Genomic DNA, 25,230 nt, shown 5'->3' on the forward strand with positions numbered 1-25,230 from the left:
TAAAGTTTTCCCTACTGTGTGGTAGGTTTTTAGGAATTATAAGGAATTGGGCCCAAAGATGTCTGCACCCTCAGTGAAGTTTGCAAATATTGCTGATAAATGGAATATACACTCATATTGTAATTACATCACAGCCTAGGTATGCTCAGAAGGATTCTTACCTATAAAACAAGAGAGTCATGCTGAAGCACAAATCTCTTTAGGAAAAAGGAATTTGAAGTTTCAGAGAGGAGGCCTGGCTCCCTCACCCTCCTTCACCACAGGCAGTAATGCATTATGAGAGCACTGAAGAATTCAACTGATCTGTTCCACAATTGCCATGGAAACATATCTGCAGATTTGAAGCTGTTTTTCATCAGCTGGGCCACACTTAGATGTTAGTCTGTCTTTGGCCACAGGTATCCCTTGCTTCCTTATGTGCCCTGATACAGGTAGGCACTTAAGCATGTTAACAATGGGATCTAAGCACATACTTACAGTTAAACATGTGCTAAGTGCTTTCCTCAATTAGGGATGTTTTCCTGAACTGTTTTCAGAGTAACAGCCGTGTTAGTCTGTATTCGCAAAAAGAAAAGGAAGACTTGTGGCACCTTAGAGGCTAACCAATTTATTTGAGCATGAGCTTTCTTGAGCTACAGCTCACTTCATCAGATGTGTGAACTGGTTTCCTCACCAGGTATGTCTACAACAGTATTTTGGAGCAAGCCTCCCAGCCAGGGCTGACAGACTTGGGCTAGTGGGGCTTGGTATAGAACACCTTGAAGTTGTGACTCAGATTCTGAAATGCAACCTCCCAACATTTCAACTTTCTACATCCTTTAAATAGGCTGTGATTTCTCTCCCTCGTGTCTTCTAAATGAATACTATAACAGTTTTTAAAAAGAATTAACAGAATGTGTCTTGTGAAAATAAGTAACCTTTATTTTGCAGGTTTCAGAGTAGCAGCCGTGTTAGTCTGTATCCGCAAAAAACAAGGAGTACTTGTGGCACCTTAGAGACTAACCAATTTATTTGAGCATAAGCTTTCGTGAGCTACAGCTCACTTCATCGGATGCATGTTTCTCTCCCTCATTCTCTTGGAATCCTCCTGTGTCATGTAATGTTTTCTCTAATCTATGATCTGAACTTGAAAGCACTCTCTAGAGCACCCACTGAGACTATTTCATGGTATTATGCAGCTCAGTAGTAAGCTTTTGCAGAATCAGCCCCCTAAATTGTAAGGTAGGGCAGGGACTCTGGGTGGAAGTCTGGGTTCATTGAAGTCAGTGGGATTTTTGCTTCGGGGAGCCAGAATTTTACCCCCATATTTTTACTCCATAAAGCACCATGCACATCTATAATGCTATACACAAATGTTCCATACATAAATGTTGATGGATACTGATAAATGAACAATAACAATTAAAGGTAGGTTCCAACGTTCTTTGTAAGAGTTACTTAAGCTAAGGAACATTTTGAAACTATGTAGCCACAAATGCTAAAATTCAGGAGAGAGAATCTACTCAATTTTTTAATCTTGATGTAATTTACCTTAATCTTAGCTTTAGCTTTAAAAATAAATAAAAAAATAACATCAGTCTTTGATAAATGTATGGCCTTTTCCACGATTTGCGTGTTCATTGATGTGCTGAGCTAAGAAACGGTCAAACTTAGCGATTAGCTCTCATCTGAGCCACGGAATTGCAGACCATGCTCAGCAAGAAAAACTATGGTTTCAACTATGCGTCTGAGAACATTCTTCAATTCTGCCACTAACTTTCTTTCAGGCATGGTAGCTGCTAACTGACAATGTATGCTGCTCACTCATTGCATGATTGGTAATGTATGCAGTATTCTTCCAGCCTCCACAGAACATTCCCCACTTTTTGGTATCAGAAAACAGGTGTCAATAAAAACAGTACGCTTTCTTCTTAGAAGGTGAATAGATGAGCCATTCTCGCTTGCCAATCTGTTTGTTAGGCTTCACATATTCAAACATTGATTTGGTCAGATAACTATTTTGATTGGTTGTACTCTCGGTTTGTCAATGAAAAGTCAGCATCTAGATTCTGGCATTTCTGTTGGCCCTTCTCAGTCCAGTGTGCCATGAGATCTTGAGAAGTCATGTCCCACCCGCCTGAATCGTTGGAGAAGGATATTTTTGTGTTACTATCACTGGGAAAGTCTTCAGAAGAGTGGGACGAGACTGCAGCTAGAGAAGTCACAGGAGGTTGCTCCTTTTCATCAGGTGCAGGCGCAGCAGGTTCACTTGGGCTGGTATTCACCTGGCCTCCTTCACCACCAGACTAAGTAGGAGAAAAAATAGTTAGGAGAGAAGGAACACCTTTCAGCACTACATCTTGTCTTTACCATCTTTCTTTGGCCTCCTTCAATTTCTGCTATCCTCCTTTCTTTGACATAGTTTCTGTTGTCCAGTGTAGGCCTACTGTGTACAAAGTTCAATATTGCTTGGGCCACAACCACTTCCTTAACCAACAAAAACAAAATCACAACCACCATAAATTGAATTCACAATCTTGATGGATTAATTTGTACAAAGCAATATCTAATAAGACAAAAAAATTTCCGATGGCCCTGCTACCGTCGCTCAGCTGTTACTTCAGTATGGAATGGAGGGCTTACATTAGGGCCTAAAAATAGGAGGGCCTAAGGTTATAGCCTTATTAGCCTATGGGTTAATCCGGCCCTGGCTCCATATCGTTGTCTGCCTCCACCTCTTCGTCAATGACTTCATCCTCTGGGTTAGGTCCATTTTCTGCCAGTTCCTTCCCCAATGAAGTATCCAAAGGACTCTTGGCAGTGGAGGTGGGGTCGCCACCAAGGATAGCGTCCAATTCCTGGTAAAAACAGCAGGTCTGAGGCGCAGCACCAGAGCAATGGTTTTCCTGCCTTGCCTTCCAGTTCGCATACCTTAGCTCCTTGATCTTTGCTCTGCACTGCAGCGTGTCCTGATCATAGCCCTTTTCACACAAGCCTCAAGAAATCTGCCCGTAGGTATAGAAATTCCAATGGCTGGAGCGCAGCTGGGACTGCACAGCCTCCTCTCCCCAAATACTGAGCAGATCCGGCAGCTCTGGTTCAAGCAGAAGAGCATTTGCTGTGTGGAGTCACCATGGTCAGCTGGGAAGACGCGATGTGAGATGTGAGCTCTCCATGTCGAGCAAACAGGAAGTGGAATTTCAAAAATTCCTGGGGCTTTAAAGGAGATGGGGCAGATGGTTGCTTACCTGGCAGCAGGGCAGCGGAGTTGGAATTGCTGACCAGAGCGGTCAGGATGAGCATTGTGGGAGACCCTCAATTAAAGTGATAAAATCAAGTGCAGTGTCTACACTGGCATTTTGGCAACTAAACTTTTGCGTATAAAGCTCTATGACTCTCATTGAGGTGGTTTTATTTTGTTGCTGAAACTGAGGAGCTTTGTTGCCGAAAAGGGCCTTGCAGTGTGCACCTCCACTGTTTCATCGCTAAAACTCTGCAGTGTAAACAAGGCCTAACTTTTACTCCAAGTCCACGGAGCATACTTTCAATATAAATCCTTAAATATTACCCATACATACAATGATTATGAGTCTTGACCAGTTATGAGCTTTCTGTACATACCTTTCGTGTTACTCTTCAAGGATATACACCCTGTAAGATGTGTTTGGTGTTGTGAGTTTGTCAGGTCTGGGGTGAGAGTTGTTTGCAAAGAACAGAGAACCCTTTGCCAAGGGGTCTCTGTGTCACAGTGGTATGTAAAGAAATCCATCTTTTTGTTTGCCAGGAATCAATTCTTTTAACAATTTAGTGTTGACTGTCTTGTCTTCTCTATCCCTAGACTTTCTTTCAGAATCTGTTCTTCTGGAAATATCCTTAAACATGGTGTTGCAGGCTGCTGCTAACGATTCCTGAGAGCAATTTAATTTTATTGCTATTATCTTTGTTACCTTGCACTCCAGATTTTCAAGATCAGTGATACTACTTTATCCTCAGAGTAGCTCCTCCTACTCTATCAGGGAAGGAGAAAGCGGGGGCTACACAAGACACTAATATTGAACAAAAAAATCTGAGTTTGATTTTTTCTCCCATACCATTCACTCCACTTTGGATCTGTCTTTAAAGGGATGGTGGAGGGACTTTCACTGAGTTTACAAGGAACCAATGAACACCGGATAAAAAAAACAATCACTCAGATGGCCATGGGTTGATGGCGTACTCACCTCATTGTGCTACTGAATGCCAGAAATCTCATCTTAAAAACTGATTGGTAAAAGTGAGACCCTGGTGGAGAGCATCACTGCTAATGTCTACCATAGACATAGACCTTTTCCAGTGGTATCTTATAGTAGCATTCCTTGTCCACAGAACTTGCATCTCTAATAACAGCAAGTGCTCTGGTGAAGCAATCAAAATATAATTGAAGAATGTTTTTCATAGATTCCAAGGCCAGAAAGGACCATTGTGATCATCTAGTCTGACCTGTATAACACAGGCTATAGAAGGTCTCGAAAATAATTCCTTTTGAACTAGAGCATATATTTTTAAAAAGTCTTGATTTTAAAAAGTGTCAGTGATGGAGACTCCACCATAAACCTTGGTAAATTGTTCCAGTGGTTAATTATCCTCACTATAAAACATTTGCTCCTTATTTCCAGTCTAAATTTGGGTAGCTTCCACTTCCAGCCATTGGATTTTGTTATACCTTTGTCTGCTAGATTGAAGAGTCCATTAGGAAATATTTGTTCCCCTTGTAGGTACTTAAAGACTGTGATCAAGTCATCCTTTAACCATCTCTTTCTTAAGCTAAATAGATTGAGCTCCCTGAGTCTATCGTTATAAGGCATATGTTCTAATCATGTAATCATTCTCTTGGCTCTTCTCTGAGCCCTCTCCAATTTATTAACATCCTTCTTGAATTGTGGACACCAGAACTGGACACAGTATTTCAGTAGGGTTGCACTAGTACCAAAGAAAGAGGTAAAATAACCTCTGTGCTCCTACTTGAGATTCCCCTGTTTATGCATCCAAAGATAGCATTAGCCCTTTTGGCCACAGCTTTGCACTGGGAGCTCATGTTCAGCTGATTATCCACCATGACCCCAAATCTTTTTCAGTCACCACTTCCCAGTAAGGGCACCGGAACCTTTGTAGAAGTGGGGGGCGGGATGCAGGGTAGCATGCCCACACAGATTTGCTGCTTGGCTTGTACTAAGCATGCTCAGATGGACTGAGCATGCTCAGTAACATCGGTTGAAACCACTGCCCTCACTGTGCCCACTATGGGCAGGCATGGGTCACCTCTTGGGGGGCAAACTCATATGTTTCTTTTGTTAAAAAGTGTGGGGCATGGCCCTCCCACTTTTAAAAGTGTGTGTGTGGGGGGGATTGCCCACTGCTCCCTTTCCCGGTTCCAGCACCATTGCTTCCCAGGATAAAGTCCTCCATCTTCTAAGTGTGGCCTATATTCTTTTCTCCTACATGTATACATTACATGTAGCTGTATTAAAATGCATGTTATTTGCTTGTGCCCAGCTTACTGAGTCTTCCAGATCACACTGTATCAGTGACCTGTCCTCTTTATCATTGTTGATAACGTCAAGGTATTTTCTATTTTATTTTATACATATCAAGTTATAAAAGAAATAAGCACCGTGTGTCGTTTGTGCTTTACTATCCAAACTGGTCTTTATGTCAGTCATTATGTTTAAGAACCTTATATTTAATAGAGGAATGGCATTCCATGGTAACAAATGTTTTTGCAGGGTGTTATGGAGAAGAATATTTCCAACATACTAACCAGTAATTTTTCTTATATTTACATTAGTCACCGAAATTATATCTTCCTTAGAGTATTTATTTTATTTTGTATCCTCTTGTTTGTAATGTATCTGCAGCAGGCTGTAACATAAATGGAAATATTAATAACTATATTCTAGTTTGGAAAAAACACTCTGAAACATAGCTATTAAATAAAGGTCACTGATGAAAAGGAACCGGAGTTCTCTCTTTGATATTTATAAATGATTAATTATTTTTAGTGTGACTTGTCCATGTCAGTTTCAATGATGTTGCTTTAGAAAATCCATTATGAAAAAGAATAAACTAGTTTATCAAATCAAATGGGTATGACAATAAAAGAGGGACAACCATCCATTGCATGTTTATAAAAATATTCTGTGTTCAGTTCCCATTTTGCTCTCTACATTGGTCTTTTGAATGGAGTTGCTGCTCTTTCCCCGGTCTTTTCAATTCCGAGGATTTGCAACGACAAAGACTGATGACAAGCTTGTCTCAATTAGTTTGCCAGTTTACCTGAAAAGTATGAGCTCAGTTCTTTGCCTCTCAGGACAAATCCTGTTGTTAACTAACAGGATAGTCCAAGTAACTAATATACTCCCGCTGACTTTAATGGGAGATGAAGAGGAATTTTAATGAGCTTTACTAATCTCCTTGATTTTTGGCTGGTATTTTCTGTTGAAATACCTTTTCCAGCTTCCCATGTTTCACAACAAGAAAAGGAGCATATAATACAGGTTCCCAGGCTTTGTTTGCCTTAAGGATACTTTTTGCAAATCCATGTGGTGCAGCATCCATACATTGCCTCATCTTCTGCGGTATCAATTACTTTTCCTGCTGAAGCTCGCTGTCACCATCATGTAGCTTACAATCTAAAATAGACAAGACACAGGGCAACAGTTCAGGTAAATGAGGACACAGAAAGTGTATTAGTTAGAGGACAAGGAACGCTTCTTCCCAGGAAGTAGTGGGTTTTAATGGGAAGAGAAGGCACTTGGTGGCCAGGCTGAAGTTCAAATACTAACTTTCCATTTATAATAACACACTCTTTAGATGCTAGCTACATATATATTAAGAATTTTTGAAACGTAGACTCGGCAAGATGCAGCTTTAGAAAAGTGCACATGCAAAGTTTTAACTAGAAGCAAAGCCCTTAAAATTCCATGATTCAGCTTCGGTGTCACTTTCTGCATCATGAGTGAAAAGTTTCTGTGGTGGATATTTATAAAACTCTGCTGTAGAAATCTGAAAAATAAAATATTTGCTATAACCTCAGTACTTTAAAGCATGGTTTTGAATACATACATCCTCTTTTACTTTATTTTTGATTGTCTAGTAATGGGTCTTACTAATGTTTTGTGGAGCAGTTCTTTCATTTTTTTATTGTTCTTTTCATGGCTCCAAAAAGACTACTGTATATACTCGATCATAAGCTGGTTCGTTTATAAGCCGACCCCCCCCCCAAGAGGGATAAGTAAAAATGGAAAACTTTTATGACCCATTCATAAGCTGACCCTATAATTCCGGGGTCAGCAAACTTTGGCTCCCAGGCCATCAGGATAAGCCACTGGCAGGCAGACATGGTTTGTTTACCTCGAGCGTCCACAGGCATGGAGGTAAACCTAAGTAAACAAGTGTCCCGGCGTGCCAGCTGCTTACCCTGAGGGGCCGGGACAGGAACTGGTCGGGAAATTTTGGGGCGGGGAGAAGCTGGAGGTCAGGCGAGTAACCCCTGTGACCACCCCCCACGACCCCACTCGTAGCCAGGGTCCCCCACACTCTCCCTATCCCATCCCTTCCCACCTTATTTGGGGAGGGTCAGGGGAGGATGTCTCTGGCCTGGCTGGAGCTGCTCTGGCAGGCTGGGCAGCGTGGCCGCAGCCTGCTCCGGTGGGCCAGACCAGGTGGTGCGGTCGCAGCATGTTCCAGCAGGCTGGGCCGGGTGGCATGGCTGCAGGGTGCTCCGGTTGGCCGGGCGGCGCGGCCACAGCCTGCCCCGGGGGGGCGGGGCCGAGCGGCATGGCTGCAGCTGCTTCAGAGGCTGGGGGGACAGCAGCATGGCCAGAAGCAGAGACTCTGGCCCCTCCTCTTCCCTTTTGGCTGTGCTGGCTGTGCTGCCTCTCCTTGCTCCCTCTGTTTGGAGGGAGGGGCTTTGTCCCACCTCTCCCTTTCTATACCCGTTCATAAGCCGACCCCCTTCTCTGGTGCTTCCAGGGCCGGTGCAAGGAGGTTTCGCGCTCTAGGTGAAACTTCCACCTTGCGCCGCCCCCTCCCCTCGGCCCGGGGAGCCCCCCTGCGGCAGCTCCCTGCCCCCGCTGCCCCCTCCCCTCGGCCCAGGGAGTCCCGTCCCCCCCCGTGGCAGCTCCCCGCCGCCCCCTCCCTCCCCTCGGCCTGGGGAGCCGCGTGCAGCAGTCCAAGATATAGAGTTAAATTCCCAATTGTATTCTTGATGACTTATGGTCACTTAAGGCCAATTATCGCTTTTCACAGGAATAAACAAGTTTAGTCCCAGGGTCCTGACCAAATTCCATTCTGGGAATTATATTCTGTCTACCAAAATTTCCCTGCAGATGAATTTGGAAAATTCATTTTATTTGCTATCCTAAATTATTTTGTGTTACTATGCATTGACCCACAGTTGGCTCACTTTTCCCCAGAAGTGACTGAATAACAATGATGGACTATTCCTGTGTGTACAGCATGGTATACAGCATTAGTTTGTTTGGTTTTATCAGCTGTTTTATATAATTATCACTCAGCCTTGCTTATATATATATAAAAAATGTACATTTAAAGCTTGTTTATCCTTAGGTCAAGCAGACCTAGTGATGGAGGTGAAAATTGATGGATAATGGGTGACAAACCTCATTTGCACTAGAAGTTGTGTGCTTTGCTATAGGCAAGCTACTTCTCATTTTTATGTTTGTAATTAATGTCTCATTTTGGTAATGTTCTACACTATATTTCTTCATTTATTATGTGGCTTGGGAATTTTGTGTTGATGAAATCTTAATCCATATATTTCTGTTTTTTCTCTCTCCTGTTTTTAGGTTATTGGAATATTGGATGTGTTCACACCAGATGTAATACTGGAGAAATTTAATGATTTGTAAGTTTTTGATTCTATGAGAAATCGTAGGCATTAGCTTATGGTTTATTTCTGAATTACAGTTTAATGTCAGTATTATGTGCTTGCCTACAAAATTTCAAAGGATTGTAAGAGAGTTAGGTGCCTATCTGCCATTGAAATTCCGTGGGAATTGGTGAATCCCTCCCTTAGGCACCTTTGAAAATCCTAGGCTTAACATACTGATTTCATATCAGAGAAACAAAGGGCCAAATTCTGATCTCATTTAAATTGTTGTACATGTAGAGTAAACCCATTACCTTCAGTAGATTGTAGTATGTTTCCTCTATTATAACTGGGATCAGAGTTGGGTCCAAAATGTTTTAAAATCACTCATCATTTTCTACTGCATGCATCCAATGAAGTGACCTGTAGCTCACGAAAGCTTATGCTCAAATAAATTTGTTAGTCTCTAAGGTGCCACAAGTACTCCTTTTCTTTTTCCTCTGGTAATACATATCTATCCCATGTTGTTTAAAAATACAGAGTTAAAAATAAAAAAGTAGAAAACGAAACACAAAAGTTGGGTTAAGCCCAAACATGTGGACTGAATGCCCTCTCTGCCCACACAGGCCTCTGAGGCAGAGACCTTACAGTCTAAAGTGCCTGGAAGGCTGGGTAAAACGTCACCCAGGAGTTCTGAGGCTGCAAGAGGCAGATAGAGGCTTCTTTTCATGACTAGAAGTGCAGAAGTCTGCTGCAAATGTGTTGTATACACTCTCAGCAAGCTCTACAGTGTAAGCAAGTACAAATGTGTTTACAGTTAAAACAGAAATGAGGGGAAGCTTTTGTGCATTAAAGGTCAGATGAGTCATTCAAGGGGAGATCTGATTGTTTAATTTTTGCCAACTAGTCATGTGGGAACTTGTTTGGTCTGTGATATGAATTTGATCTTACTATAATGCAGCTGCCTTGTGGCTCGAAACAGCAGTGCTGGGAAAGGCAGTTCCACCATTGCCAGTGCCCTGGGGCGTTATTCCTGTCTGAATCCTTTAGGAATTGGAAGGAGCATACTTTAATGTGGCTCCTACCCCTACTTTTTAGAGGGAAGCATACACTTAGGTCTGCCATCAGCATCATTCTGCCAGACAATGTGGAAGAGGTAGTAGAGCCAAAGCCCACCCCTTCTGAGACCCCAGGTGCTGTCCCAGGTGGCACCTGACCATTTCCCCCCACATACCCACACCTCCCCAGCTCTTTAGCTCAAGAAGTGCGAAGATAGGACCCTGATTCTGCAAAAATTCATGCTTATGTTGAATTTTCTGCTCTGTGAGTAGTTGTGTTGCTTTGTTAGCACTACCCACAGAACATACAGTTAACTTTATCATAGAATCGTAGAATTGTAGGACTGGAAGGCACATCGAGAGGTCATTTAGTCCAGTCCCCTCAGCTCATGGCAGGACTAAGAATTATCTAAACCATCCCTGACAGATGTTTGTCTAACCTGCACTTAACAATCTCCAATGACAGAGATTCCAGAACCTCCCTGGGCAATTTATTCCAGTATTTAACCACCCTGACAGTTAGGACATTTTTCCTAATTTTCAACCTAAACCTCTCTTGCTTCAATTTAAGCCCATTGTTTCTTGTCCTTTCCTCAGAGGTTAAGAAGTATAATTTCCCCCCGCTCCTTGTAACAACCTTTGATGTACTTGAAAACAGTTATCATGCCCCCTCTCAGTCTTCTCTTCTCCAAACTAAACAAACCCAATTTTTTCAATCTTCCCTCAGAAGTCATGTTTTCTAAACTTTTAATAATTTTTGTTGCTTTTCTCTGGACTTTCTCCAATTTGTCCACATCTTTCCTGAAATGTGGCGCCCAGAACTGGACGCAATACTCCAGTTGAGGCTTAATCAGCACAGAGTAGAGCAGAAGAATTACTTCACGTGTCCTACTTACAACACTCCTGCTAATACATCCCAGAATGATGTTTGCTTTTTTTGCAACAGCGTTACACTGTTGACTCATATTTAGCTTGTGGTCCACTATGACCCACAGATCCCTTTCTGCAGTACTCCTTCCTAGGCAGTCATTTCCTATTTTATATGTATGCAACTGATTGTTCCTTCCTAAATGGAGTACTTTGTATTTGTCCTTATTGAAATTCATCCTGTTTTCTTCAGACCATTTCTCCAGTTTGTCCAGATCATTTCGAATTTTAATTCTGTCCTCCAAAGGAATTTCAACCCCTCCCAACTTGGTATGTCCGCAAATTTTATAAGTGTAAACTAGGCCATTATCTAAATAATTGATGAAGATATTGAACAGAACCGGACCCAGAACTGATTCCCACGGGACCCCACTCATTATGCCCTTCCAGCTTGACTGTGAACCACTGATAACTACTCTCTGGGAATGGTTTTCCAACTAGTTATGCACCCACCTTACAGAAGCTCCATCTTGGTTGTATTTCCCTAGTTTGTTTATGAGAAAGTCATGTGAGAGAGTATCAAAAGCCTTACTAAAGTCAAGATCTACCACATCAACTTCTTCCCCCCATCCATAAGGCTTTTTACCCTGTCAGAGAAAGCTATTAGGCTGGTTTGACATGATTTGTTCTTGACAAATCCATGCTGATTGTTTCTTATCACTTCATTATCTTCTAGGTGTCTGCAAATTGATTAATTATTTGCTCCATTATCTTTCCAGGTACTGAAGTTAAGTTGACTGGACTGTAATTCCCCTTATTTCCCTTTTTATAGATGGGCACTATATTTGCCCTTTTCCAGTTCTCTGGAATCTCTCCCATCTTCTATGACTTTTTGAAGATAATTGCTAATGGCTCAGATACCTCATCAGTCAGCTCCTTGAGTATTCTAGGATGTATTTCATCAGGCCCCGGTGACTTGAAGGCATCTAACTTGTCTAAGTAACTTTTAACTTGTTCTTTCCCTATTTTAGCCTCTGATCCTACCTCATTTTCACTGGCATTCACTATGTTATACACCCGATCACTACTAATCTTTTTGGTGAAAACTGAAACAAAGAAGTCATTTCACACCTCTGCCATTTCCACATTTACTATTATTGTTTTTTCCCCCTCTTTGAGTCATGGGCCTACCCTGTCCTTGGCCTTCCTCTTGCTTCTAAGGTATTTATAGAATGTTTTCTTGTTACCCTCTATGTCTTCAGCTAGTTTAATCTCATTTCATGTCTCAGCCTTTCTAATTTTGTCTCTACATATCTGTGTTATTTGTTTATATTCATCCTTTGTAATTTGACCTAGTTTCCATGTTTTGTAGGACTTTTTTGAGTTTCAGATCATTGAAGAATTCTTGATTAAGCTAGGGTAGTCTCTTGCCATACTTCCTATCTTTCCTTTACAGTGGGATAGTTTGCTCTTCTGCCCTTAATAATGTCTCTGAAAAACTGCCAACTCTTTTGAACTCTTCTTCCCCTTATACTTGCTTCCCAGGGGATCTTACCTACCAACTTCCTGAGTTTGTTAAAGTCTGCCTTCTTGAAATCCTTTATCTTTATTCGCAAAAAGAAAAGGAGTACTTATGGCACCTTAGAGACTAACAAATTTATCTGAGCATAAGCATATGCATCTGATGAAGTGAGCTGTAGCTCACGAAAGCTTATGCTCAAATAAATTTGTTAGTCTCTAAGGTACCACAAGTACTCCTTTTCTTTTTGCGAATACAGACTAACACGGCTGCTACTCTGAAACCTGAAATTTATCTTTATTGTGGTGGTTTCCCTCCTACCATTCCTTACAATCATGAACTCTACCATTTCATGTCCACTTTTACCTAAGCTATCTTCCACTTTCAAATTTTCAACCAGTTCCTATTTGTCAAACAGCCTCTCCCCTAGTAACTGTCTCCACCTTCTGAACTAAAATATTGTCTCCAATACATTCCAAGAACTTGTTGGATAATCTGTGCCCAGCTGTATTATTTTCTGAACAGATGTCTGGGTAGTTGAAGTCCCCCATCACCACCAAGTCCTGTGCTTTGGATGATTTTGTTAGTTGTTTAAAAAAGCCTCATCCAGCTTGTCTTCCATAAGTCTCTGCAGGATCAGAGCCTAGGTCTGTAGTTGCTTCCTGATCAAGTATGGAAGGCGGGGTGGAGAGACTTTGCACTGTCTCTTGCCTGCTCTTTACTCCTGAAGGAATTCTGCACCAAAAAATTAAAAATTCTGCACCAAAAAAATAAAAGTTCTGTGCACAATATTTTAAAATTCTCCACATTCTATTTGTCAATAAATAAATGTGGAGGCTCCAGCATGGCAGTAGGGAGCCACTGACTGCACAGAGATTACCCTGCTTTCCCCCCATCTCCCCAGGACATAGACTCAGCAGTGAGGCTGCACCTGACCCTCATGCAGCGCAAGGGCCAAGCCTGCCCCAGAAACACCCTGAGTCCCTGTCCCTCCACACCAGGCGCACCAGATGTGGGCATGCAGTTTCAGCCTGGGAAGTGTGGAGGGGCTTAGTGTGGGGGGATCCAGGTGTGGAGTGAGAGGATTCTGTGTCGGGCAGTCTGCGAGTGGGTGGTTCAGTGAGGGTCTAGGTGCAGGGGGAAATCTGGATGCACAGGGGTTCCGTAGGGGTGTGGGGGGTTCTGGGTACTGAGGGGTGGGGCTTGGCAGAGGTGGTCTGGGTGCAGGGGTGGGGGTCTGGATGCAGCGGGTGGGGTTCAGCAGGGGGGCCCGGGGGGCTTGGTAGTGGGGTTCTGCGTGCAGGAAGTGAGACTTATTGAGGGGGGTCTGACTATAGGGGGTCCAGATGCACAGGGGTTGGGTGGATGGGGGATGGGTCTGACCTGGCCCCGGCTCCTGGTGGGTCTGATCCAGCACCAGCTGGGGTGTCCCTAGACACTTCACTCCCCCAGTGATTTCTCTCTCCAACGACTGCTCTTGGCACCTGAAATGACATGCCTGCGCTGCTTGGAAGGGGCACATGACCACTCTTGCTGCTTCCCTTTGCTTCCCTGTCAGAAAGTCATTTTTCTTCAGGGAAGCAAAGAAATGTGTGACAGATGTGAATTCTGCACATGTGCACTGGTGTGGAATTCCCTTAGGAATAGCTCTTGTATCTGCACAGTGGGAAATATAATGTGGTCTGTGGTGGCTCTGTTTTTGGTGCTGTGGCTGACAAGTGCTTCTTTATAGCCCTCTATTTGTAGGGATTAGGCTGGAATCCTTAAAGGAATTTAAGGAAGTTAGGTGCCCAACTCCCCTTGAAATTAATTGGGGGTTTTGCACCTAATGCCATCAGGCTCCTTTAAGAACTCCAGTTTTGGAATTAACTATGAGCTTTGTATACAGTCCAAATAAGCCCAGCATGTTTTTAAAGAAATAGAAAATAAAATGAGAAAACAGTCTGAATTATATCAATGGTGAATTAATATTAAAATCAACCTTTGTGCGTATTAGTACTCAAATAATAGCTGTGTTTATAAAATGACTGTCAATAAACCAAAGGTCTCTGCTACCCAGTGAATTTGAACTGGTATGTCTAGATGAGGACTTACCTCATAATATTCAACTACACTTTTGGAATTAAAAACATTTAGCAGATAACTATGCAACTGAAGGAAAATATTTTCCTCGATTAATTTCCCTTTCTTTCTTGATGAATGTTGTTATTCCAACAAGCTCCTGAGACCTTAGATTTATAACCAGATGGTCAATTTTGAGAACTTACAGGAATCTCTAGGATAACATAGAGATAGACCACACAGTCTTAGTTGGGCTGGAATTCTGCCAAAGATGGGCTGGACCGAGTGTCTCAGTTTAGCTATGTCCAGATAACCCTGAGTCAGTCTTGTCTTGACTGACCCAATCCTGAGACATGCTGCTTGTACAGGGCCTTGGAAGAATGAAGCCTATTTATTTATGTAGATTTTAGTGATCTTCGTATCCTAGAGGCATGTTTAAAAATGTTAAATTGAGGTTTTGTTCTGGAATCCTACATTGCAGCTAATTCCTTTGTCTCTGGACCTTGTTTCCTGCTCCAATAATATCCAGAAATATTGGATATTCAAACTTTCTGTTTTATTGTACCACACCTGTGTGTTTCTCCCAAAAGATTGTTCTTTATCCTGATTCTTAAAAATTCAGAAACATCAAATTGTATGTAGTGCCCCCTATCCATTTGGTTACCTCCTTTAGCGCCAATCTCCTTATGGGTTTTGATGAACAGGCCTGGGTTCTTCTGGATCCCGCCATACATTCAGCAGGGTGTAACTTCTTTTTCTTCCCATCTGAATTTATTTGGTGGTGCCTCCACTCCCTTGCTCCTTCCTGGCAGGGTCACCAGGGCAGCTTGAGGGGAAAATCCTAATCACTGGGTAACCACCACTTACTTGCCAGTTAGTTGGAGACTTCCATGAAATAACACAAACACATACAATATATTTAAGACAGTAATTATTATTAAACAGAAGATAAATATATCAAGGTAAAATACTATTCTCAGGGTCACCAGGGCCCCTGCAATATCCGTGAATTTCCCCAGTCATGCGACCTGATATAGCTAACGTAAAATTAGTGTTCTGTAGTTTGTAGGGGCTCTTGATGATCTGTGACGACAATATCATCTGTGCAGCTGTTAGCAATGTGGCTGACTGGGTTCAGTACAGCTCAAGAGACTCACAAGTGGGATAATGTGGTAAGTCCCTCTGCAGATTTAATAGGCAGCAGGTAACAAAATCCCCAATCCCTTACCCCCTGGTTTGAGGACACAGTTGAGGAGGTGGCAGGGCACCATTTCAGATTTTGGTAGGGTGGTGCAACTTTTAACTGTGATTCCAGGGGCTTACTTAGGCACTTGAAAACTGAAGTTTTTTGGCAGATAACAATTAGCTGACAGGAGTACTGTATTTAATTCTACATAAAAGAAAGAAAATTAAATAAATATTAGACCCACTCAGCACTAATACTAACATATTCTGATATCTTGTGGCAAGTCACCTAAGGGACACTGGTTAGGTTTAAAATTTGAATGTATATTCTTACTTCATTACTAACTCTGTGGAGAGAGAGCCCCTGTCAGGATTCCTGGGTTCTGTCTCATCTCTGGGAGGGGAGTGGGGTCTAGTGGGTCACAGTGGGAGGCACATACATCTGGGATCTATATAAGAACATCAGAATGGCCATACGGGGGAAGACCAGTGGTCCAAGTAGCCCAATGTCCTGTCTTCCAACAGTGACCAATATGAATGAACAGAATATGGCAATCATCAAAATGATTCATCCCAAAGCCCATTCCCAGCTTCTGGCAAACAGAGGTTAGGGACACTCAGAATATGGTGTTGGATCATGCCCCCCACCCCAACTAATAGCCATTGATGGACCTATCCTCCATGAACTTATCTAGTTCTTATTGGAACCCTGTTATAGTTTTGGCCTTACAACATGCCCTGGCAATGAGTTCCACAGGTTGACCATGAAGAAATACTTTTATTTTGTTTGTTTTAAATCTGCTGCCTATTAATTTCATTGGGTGACCCCTAGTTCTTGTGTTGTGTGAAGGAGTAAATAACATTTCCTTATTCAGTTTTCCCATACCATTCATTATTTTATGGGCCTCTATCATATCCCCCCTTAGGCATCTCTTTTCCAAGCTGAAAAGTCCCAGTCTTTTTAATCTCTGCTCATATGGAAGGTGTCCATACCCCTAAGCATTTCTGTTGCCCTTCTCTGTTTCTTTTCTAAATCCAATATATCTTTTTTTGAGATGGGATGACCAAATCTGCACGCAGTATGCAATATGTGGGTGTACCATGGATTTATATAGAGGCAATATGATACTTTCTGTTTTAGTATCTAACCCTTTCCTAATGATTTTCAGTATTCTGTTAGCTTATTTGATTGCCATTGCACATTGAGCAGATATTTTCAGAGAACTATCCACAAATTCTCTTTCTTGACAAGTAACAGCTAATTTAGACCCCATCATTTTGTATGTATAGTTGGGATTATATTTTGCCATGTGCATTATTTTGCATTTATCAACATTGAATTTCATCTGCCATTCTGTTGCCAAGTCACCTAGTTTTGTGAGATCCCTTTGTAACTCTTTGCAGTCAGCTTTGGACTTAACTATCTTCAGTAATTTTGTATCATCTGCAAATTTTTCCACCTCACTGTTTACCCCTTTTTCCAGATCACTTAAGAATATGTTGAACAGCACAGGTCCCAGTACAGACTCCTGGGGGGCACCACTACCTCTTTCTATTCTTACCATTTATTCCTACTCTTTGTTTCCTATTTTTTAACTGGAGTGCCTGGCAATGCTTTCAGGATCATCTAACGATCCTTAATTTAATTTAATGACAAGCCTTTTGTTATGTTAATCACCCTGCCTCTGTTTATAAACAAACTCCCTGCCGCAAAGGCAGAAGCTTGGAGCAGCACAGAACTCATTACAGGTTCCACTTTTATGCATCAGATGAAGTGAGCTGTAGCTCACGAAAGCTTATGCTCAAATAAATTGGTTAGTCTCTAAGGTGCCACAAGTACTCCTTTTCTTTTTGAGAACTCATTACATATCACGCTCAAATTGTGTTGCAGTTAAGAGCTCCGTCTGGGGCTAGGGCATGTGCTGTTAGCAAACCTCCAATATGAAAATGGTGGGGGGGAGCCTTGAGCCCCCCTTGCACCCCCCGAAATGGTGCTCCTGGTAAGTGGTCTCCCAAACTATTTCCCTGACTAGCTAACTAAAAGATGGAGACTCACAACTCCGCCACAGATCCTCAGGTTCAGAGATGGCTCTGGACTCCTCCGTCACTGCAGAGGGCTGACAACCACTGCTGGCAGGTGTCCTCTTCATATAGGAGTCAGGCTGCTTCTGGTGCCAGGATTTCCCCTCACTACAAAGGGGTGTAGGGTTTAAGGTGGAGATTACAAAAGTATAGTAAAATCTGGATTTTAATCTCCCACCCCAGTGCTCAGACACATTCACAGCAGGCAGCAGCCCCGGACTAGCAGCCAGAGCAGAGCTGGCCAAGTGGTGACTGATCTCACATAGAGTTCAAAACTCTACAAACTGGAAGTCACCTTTGGAGAGGGAAAGGCCCAAGCTGAGGGACCTTGCTTTCAGGTCCCCAGAGGCCAGTCCTGCCCTTTTCTTGGCTGACTCCCAGGGCCGTACTTAGGATTTATGGGGCTGAACACAGTATTATTAAACTGGTGCCCCTATGCCCGACGGCAGCCCGGGCTCACAACCCGGGGGTGAGAGGGGAAGGCAGCAAAGGAGCCACCCGGTCTGCCTCATGGTGATGGAGAGTCATAGTTCCCTGCAGAGACCCCTGTACCCTCTCCCTCACGCAGAATGTGCGGCGCTGGTGCATTTGGCTCTGTGAATACGGCCTCTGCCTAAGGAGACTGCAGCGCGCCCTGGGTGTGCGGGAGCCGACCCGTTCTTATCTGCTGTCATGGGTGGTGGGTGAAGCTGCCGCTTGGGGAGGCTAGCTCCCCAGCCCACCTCTTCTGCCTGTGGCCCCGCCCTACTCTGCCCCAGGCCCACCATCAGTCTGCCCAAGCCCCACCCTCTCCCCATGGTCTCCCTCTTCCTATTCCCTCCCCCTCCCTGCTCACCCCCTTCCAGCCAAATCCCTGAGCCCAAATGAAGCAAATGACATTTGAAAAAACACTCTTCTGCAATTTATTTCTAAAGAAAATGGAGCATATTTTCCACTGCATGCCAGTAGGTGAAGGTAAAGACTGGACATGGAGAAGGTACCTAATTAAAAGCACTAATCTTGGGAATAAAAAATGGCAGTCACAGGTTTTTTGATATACCCTCAAGTTTGTCAGAGATTTATTTGCAAAAACTTTGAGGGCAAATCAGCTGTCCTGCTGAATACAACATTAAATATTATGGAATACATGATGCAGCTCTTCTCTGTTTCACATTTTCTTAATCAGTATTTCTAAACTGATTTTATATTTTAAATGTACTCTTAAGCCTTCATAAAGTAATCATTCCAGATTACTACATATTTAATTCACTGAAACAAAGACATTATTTTAAATTAAGCAGTCACAGAGGGTTAGTGTGTTCATAACAATGTTCACTGCATTTAGAAAAAGGGAACACTAATTTACTTTGTGTAATCTCCATAACAATAGACATGTTTATGAAATTTCACCAACTTTAAAAAATATGTTTCCAAAAATTTTAGGCATAACAAAGGATTTTATATCTTACTAAGGTATTGATTTTGCTGGAGGATTCTCTTAAAATGAGTTCATCAAATAGTCAGAAGTAGAGAAGGGGAAACTCGTTTGTCCAGCTATCTGGAAGGAAAGGGATGTTGTGTGTTTAAGGGCTCTCTTCAACAGGGGAGTGAAGGAAGAAAAGGATGGACAGAAAGGACAGGAAGACTTTGGAAGCAAGTTTTTTGTACTATAGTAATTAAAATTAACATGTGTATTTTAGGTAAGGGTGGTCTTTTGAAGGATTTATTTAAAAAACTATATGTCTGAAGATCCAAGCATTTAAGGCTAAAGATGAATACTCAGATTGTGCATCTAAAAATCTATCCAAGGATTTTTTAGAGATGTGATTTTGTAATCTTCAGCAATCTTCTAATGAAATATTTTTAAAGCAAATTTTAAACTAAGGTCCTGAAGACTGACATGTTCTGAGTAAATATTACAGTAATGCACAACTGTTTTTGTCAGTAAATTCAGAAACTGAGGGTATATACCTGGGTTTGGCAAATGCCTGTTAAATGGCTTCATTACCACTTGAATGGCTCCTTAACGGTTTCAGTGTGGTGTGAATAGGTCTGGAAAGCTGGAGGACTTTTTCACTTTTAAGTTACTAGATCCCCTCTGGAGAAAGACTCACCAGGCTGCAGGAGCCAGCTGTGGGAGCCTGCAGGAAGGGTCAGAACAGTGATAGGAAGAGGAGGGGTGGGTGGACACTAAGACCCAGGCTGCCCCAAATTTTCAGGTGCCCTAAGCAGCTATGTATGCTGCATATCATAGAATCATAGGTTTCAGAGTAACAGCCGTGTTAGTCTGTATTCGCAAAAAGAAAAGGAGGACTTGTGGCACCTTAGAGACTAACCAATTTATTAGAGCATAAGCTTTCGTGAGCTACAGCTCACTTCCTCAGATGCATATCGTGGAAACTGCAGCAGGCTTTATATATACACAGAGAATATGAAACAATACCTATTCCCACCCCACTGTCCTGCTGGTAATAGCTTATCTAAAGTGATTTCCAGCACAAATCCAGGTTTTCTCACCCTCCACCCCCCCCACACAAATTCACTCTCCTGCTGGTGATAGCCCATCCAAAGTGACAACTCTTTACACAATGTGCATGACAATCAAGTTGAGCTATTTCCTGCACAAATCCAGGTTCTCACATCCCCCCCACCCCCATACACACACAAACTCACTCTCCTGCTGGTAATAGCTCATCCAAACTGACCACTCTTCAAGTTAAAATCCAAGTTAAACCAGAACATCGGGGGGGGGGGGTAGGAAAAAACAAGAGGAAACAGGCTACCTTGCATAATGACTTAGCCACTCCAAGTCTCTATTTAAGCCTAAATTAATAGTATCCAATTTGCAAATGAATTCCAATTCAGCAGTTTCTCGCTGGAGTCTGGATTTGAAGTTTTTTTGTTTTAAGATAGCGACCTTCATGTCTGTGATCGCGTGACCAGAGAGATTGAAGTGTTCTCCGACTGGTTTATGAATGTTATAATTCTTGACATCTGATTTGTGTCCATTTATTCTTTTACAGCCTAAATTAATAGTATCCAATTTGCAAATGAATTCCAGTTCAGCAGTTTCTTGCTGGAGTCTGGATTTGAAGTTTTTTTGTTTTAAGATAGCGACCTTCATGTCTGTGATCGCGTGACCAGAGAGATTGAAGTGTTCTCCGACTGGTTTATGAATGTTGTAATTCTTGACATCTGATTTGTGTCCATTTATTCTTTTACAGTCTCTACGTAAAAGAATAAATGGACACAAATCAGATGTCAAGAATTATAACATTCATAAACCAGTCGGAGAACACTTCAATCTCTCTGGTCACGCGATCACAGACATGAAGGTCGCTATCTTAAAACAAAAAAACTTCAAATCCAGACTCCAGCGAGAAACTGCTGAATTGGAATTCATTTGCAAATTGGATACTATTAATTTAGGCTTAAATAGAGACTTGGAGTGGCTAAGTCATTATGCAAGGTAGCCTGTTTCCTCTTGTTTTTTCCTACCCCCCCCCCCCGATGTTCTGGTTTAACTTGGATTTTAACTTGAAGAGTGGTCAGTTTGGATGAGCTATTACCAGCAGGAGAGTGAGTTTGTGTGTGTATGGGGGTGGGGGGGATGTGAGAACCTGGATTTGTGCAGGAAATAGCCCAGCTTGATTGTCATGCACATTGTGTAAAGAGTTGTCACTTTGGATGGGCTATCACCAGCAGGAGAGTGAATTTGTGTGGGGGGGTGGAGGGTGAGAAAACCTGGATTTGTGCTGGAAATCACTTTAGATAAGCTATTACCAGCAGGACAGTGGGGTGGGAATAGGTATTGTTTCATATTCTCTGTGTATATATAAAGCCTGCTGCAGTTTCCACGATATGCATCTGAGGAAGTGAGCTGTAGCTCACGAAAGCTTATGCTCTAATAAATTGGTTAGTCTCTAAGGTGCCACAAGTCCTCCTTTTCTTCATAGAATCATAGAATCATAGAATATCAGGGTTGGAAGGGACCCCAGAAGGTCATCTAGTCCAACCCCCTCCTCGAAGCAGGACCAATTCCCAGTTAAATCATCCCAGCCAGGGCTTTGTCAAGCCTGACCTTAAAAACCTCTAAGGAAGGAGATTCTACCACCTCCCTAGGTCACGCATTCCAGTGTTTCACCACCCTCTTAGTGAAAAAGTTTTTCCTAATATCCAATCTAAACCTCCCCCACTGCAACTTGAGATCATTACTCCTCGTTCTGTCATCTGCTACCATTGAGAACAGTCTAGAGCCATCCTCTTTGGAACCCCCTTTCAGGTAGTTGAAAGCAGCTATCAAATCCCCCCTCATTCTTCTCTTCTGCAGGCTAAACAATCCCAGCTCCCTCAGCCTCTCCTCATAACTCATGTGTTCCAGTCCCCTAATCATTTTTGTTGCCCTTCTCTGGACTCTCTCCAATTTATCCACATCCTTCTTGAAGTGTGGGGCCCAAAACTGGACACAGTACTCCAGATGAGGCCTCACCAATGTCGAATATGCCTAAGGATGGCCCTGCTGACTCCAGAGTCCAGACGGCTCCAAAATGGCTTCTCCTCTCTCCTGAGCTGCGTGGGAAGGGTATCTCTCTCCCTGTTTGTTGCTGAACAGACTCTGAGTCTGCCTTTGGCTGCCCCTCCCTATCAGGGACAGTGTGCCTCTCTCTGAGCTACCAGCACACAGAGTACCAGGAATTGAAGTAATCTCCTTGAGGGTTACATGTACATATAGCTAGTTAGTGTAATCAAATTACCTCATTCCCATCCTGTTGTTTATCACATTCACTGGTTGCATTTTGTTCTAAATTAAAGGAATTGGTGGTGGTCTGCATGCATGTCCACCCATATGTATCCGATTGCAAGCTCAGGCCCTTGGATTGTATGAGGTGTGTACAATCCACACAATTGTACAGCAGGGACTGTATCTTCACATATGTTTGTCCAATACCTAGCACAATGGGCTCCTGTCCCTACCAGTGTTTTTGTGTCACCAAAATATAATAATGAGTTTGCAAAAGCACTTAAAGGATTTAGGAGCACAAGTCCCATTGAATGTTGGATTAGTGCAGTAGTTCTCAAACTTTTGTATTGGTGACCCCTTTCCAGGGTTGCCTGGCATCCGGTTTTTGACGGGAACCCCCGGTTGAAAACGGACCCTGGCAGCTCTGGTTGGCACTGCCAACCAGGCCTTTAAAAGTCCGGTTGGTGGCACAGCGGGGGCCCGGGGCTAAGGCAGGCTTCCTACCTGCTTTGGCTCCGTGTGACTCCTGGAAGCGGCTGATAGATCCTTCCAGCCCCTAGGCACAGGGAGGCTCCTTGCGCTGCCCTCACCCAAGTGCCAGGTCCACAGCTCCCATTGGCCAGGAACAGTGACCAATGGGAGCTGCAGTGCCAGTGCCTGTGGGCGCAAGGGCAGCTCTCGGTGCCTCGGCGCCTCCCTGGCCGCCCATGCGTATAGGGGTCACAGGGACCTGGCGGGTACTTCCTGGGAGCTGCAGTAATTGCCTCCGGGACCCGCACCCCCTCCTGTACCCCAACCCCCTGCCCCAGCCCAGAGTCCCCTCCCATACCCAAACTCCCTCCTGGAGCTGCACCCTGTACCCTCCCTGCCCCAGCCATAAGCCCCCTTCTGTACCCCAAACACCTCATCCCTGGTCCTACCCCAGAACCCACACCCCCAGCTGGAGCCTTCAGCCCCCAGCTCCCCTGCTCCAGCTTGGAGCCCCCTCCTGCAGCCCAAACCCCTAATCCCCGGCCCCACCCAGAGTCCACACCTCCAGCTGGAGCCCTCACACCTCATCCGCACCCCAACTCCTTGCTCCAGCTCGGTGAAAGTGAGTGAGGGTGGGGGAGAGCGAGCGATGGAGGGAGGGGGGATGGAGCAAGCAGGGCGCGGGGCCTTGGAGAAGGGATGGGGCATAGGCGTGGCCTCTGGGAGGGGTGGGACATGGGGCGGGGCCGGGGTGTTCTGTTTTGTGCTATTAGAAAGTTGGCAACCCTACCCCTTTCACATAGCAAACTTATGAGTGCGACCACCCTTATAAATTAAAAGCTTTTTTTTTTTATATATTTAATACTATTATAAATGCTGGAGGTGAAGCGGGGCTTGGGGATGGAGGCTGACGCTCGCGACCCCTCACATAATAATATTGCGAACCCCTGAGTGGTCACAACCCCCAGTTTGAGAACCCCTGGATTAGTGCTTCTGAATCCCTTCAGCATGTTTGAATATCTCTAATAATAATTAATAATAAAAATGTTGTTAGTAAATCCTCTAGATTTTTTTCCTTAAAACCTTTGTTTTTGCTAGAATGTTCAGTAAGTTCTTTCTAGCTCACTTCAAATATTCATGGCCTCTCGATAATTGACTTTGATAAGATTGTGGAAAAAATAATATGTCCATCTATGCTTTCATTGTTCAGGAACACCAACATATTGGAGGTTAAAATCCATTGTCTAGGTCATCCACTTTATCAGTGAGAAATGTTTTTTCATGTGCCATAAATACACTGATAGAGAGAGCAGAGAGATTTCATTCTCTGCTCCTCCACTTAACTTCTGTTTCTCCACATTTTACTTGAATTAAATTGCTTAAACTTTGCACCAGAGGAAGTCTAAGGGAGTTAGGTGCCTAAATTCCATTGAAAGGGATTTGGGAGCCTCATTCCCTTAGGCTCTTTTGAAAATCCCAGCCGTAGTTCTTTGAAACTACCTTATTGTCTCCTTTCTCTGTGGTTTAACATTTTAATGTCTGTTGCTCTTTCTTTAGTTTGAGAATAAAATTTTCTATTTCTCTTTTAATGATGCTGATGCTGTGTGGCAAACCTCAGTTATTGTAAGACTGAACATAAAATATTGAAAGTCCATATATTTTAAATCAAGAAAAACCCTTTAAGACAAATTGGTGAAATCTTTATAGATCAGACAATGACAAAATGTATTTCTACACTTCATAGCTGGGTCTAGTTTTTATTACATACAGGTGCAGCCTTAAGGTTTGATCCTTAAACTGCTGGAAGTGTATGTGTCTATATTAGTTGCTATAGGCTGGACATCAGGCTAGATTCTGAATTTTGAGCTTACTGAAGGCCCTCAAAAACATGAGGTCCCCAAACTGTCCCATTCTTCAGGCTAGGCCTGAAATATCAACTTGACATACAGCAATAGTTCTCAACTTTTTCCATACCTGGACTCCCTTCCCATTTAGAAATATGGGAAGTGCAGGGTGGTCATGACCCGCTGATACTTTTTCATGACTTCCACGTTGAGAAATCATGCCTTACAGTAATACCCTCTTCTGCCTTTGATCAGATCTATTCCTGTGACTTTGACTCAGGTATGTCGTTGACCTTGTTATGGATAGTACCTACTGGTTTGCATAACTCATGATAGTTCTTCTAAGGTAAACAATGTGTAAATTACAGAGCTTTTTATCTAGTTATCTTTTAAGCACACACACTTTTATCGTGTTCAGAATTTGTTATTTCCTATTAATTGACGACAACTTATAACGAGGTTTCAGAGTAACAGCCGTGTTAGTCTGTATTCACAAAAAGAAAAGGAGTACTTGTGGCACCTTAGAGACTAACCAATTTATTTGAGCATAAGCTTTCGTGAGCTACAGCTCACTT

General features: G+C 43.0%; 1 protein-coding gene across 1 annotated transcript in view; it reads left to right on the forward strand.

Moving 5' to 3' along the window:
• Positions 1 to 25,230, forward strand: part of MAPK12 (mitogen-activated protein kinase 12) — an 81,375-nt gene that overhangs the window by 15,827 nt on the left and 40,318 nt on the right. The window contains exon 3 of the mRNA XM_073328274.2: positions 8,826 to 8,884. Within this exon, the coding sequence (XP_073184375.1) occupies positions 8,826 to 8,884 (59 nt within the window). The remainder of the gene's footprint in view (positions 1 to 8,825; positions 8,885 to 25,230) is intronic.

Source organism: Lepidochelys kempii, chromosome 1 (assembly GCF_965140285.1).
Source record: "Lepidochelys kempii isolate rLepKem1 chromosome 1, rLepKem1.hap1, whole genome shotgun sequence".
NCBI classification, from domain to species: Eukaryota; Metazoa; Chordata; order Testudines; family Cheloniidae; genus Lepidochelys; species Lepidochelys kempii.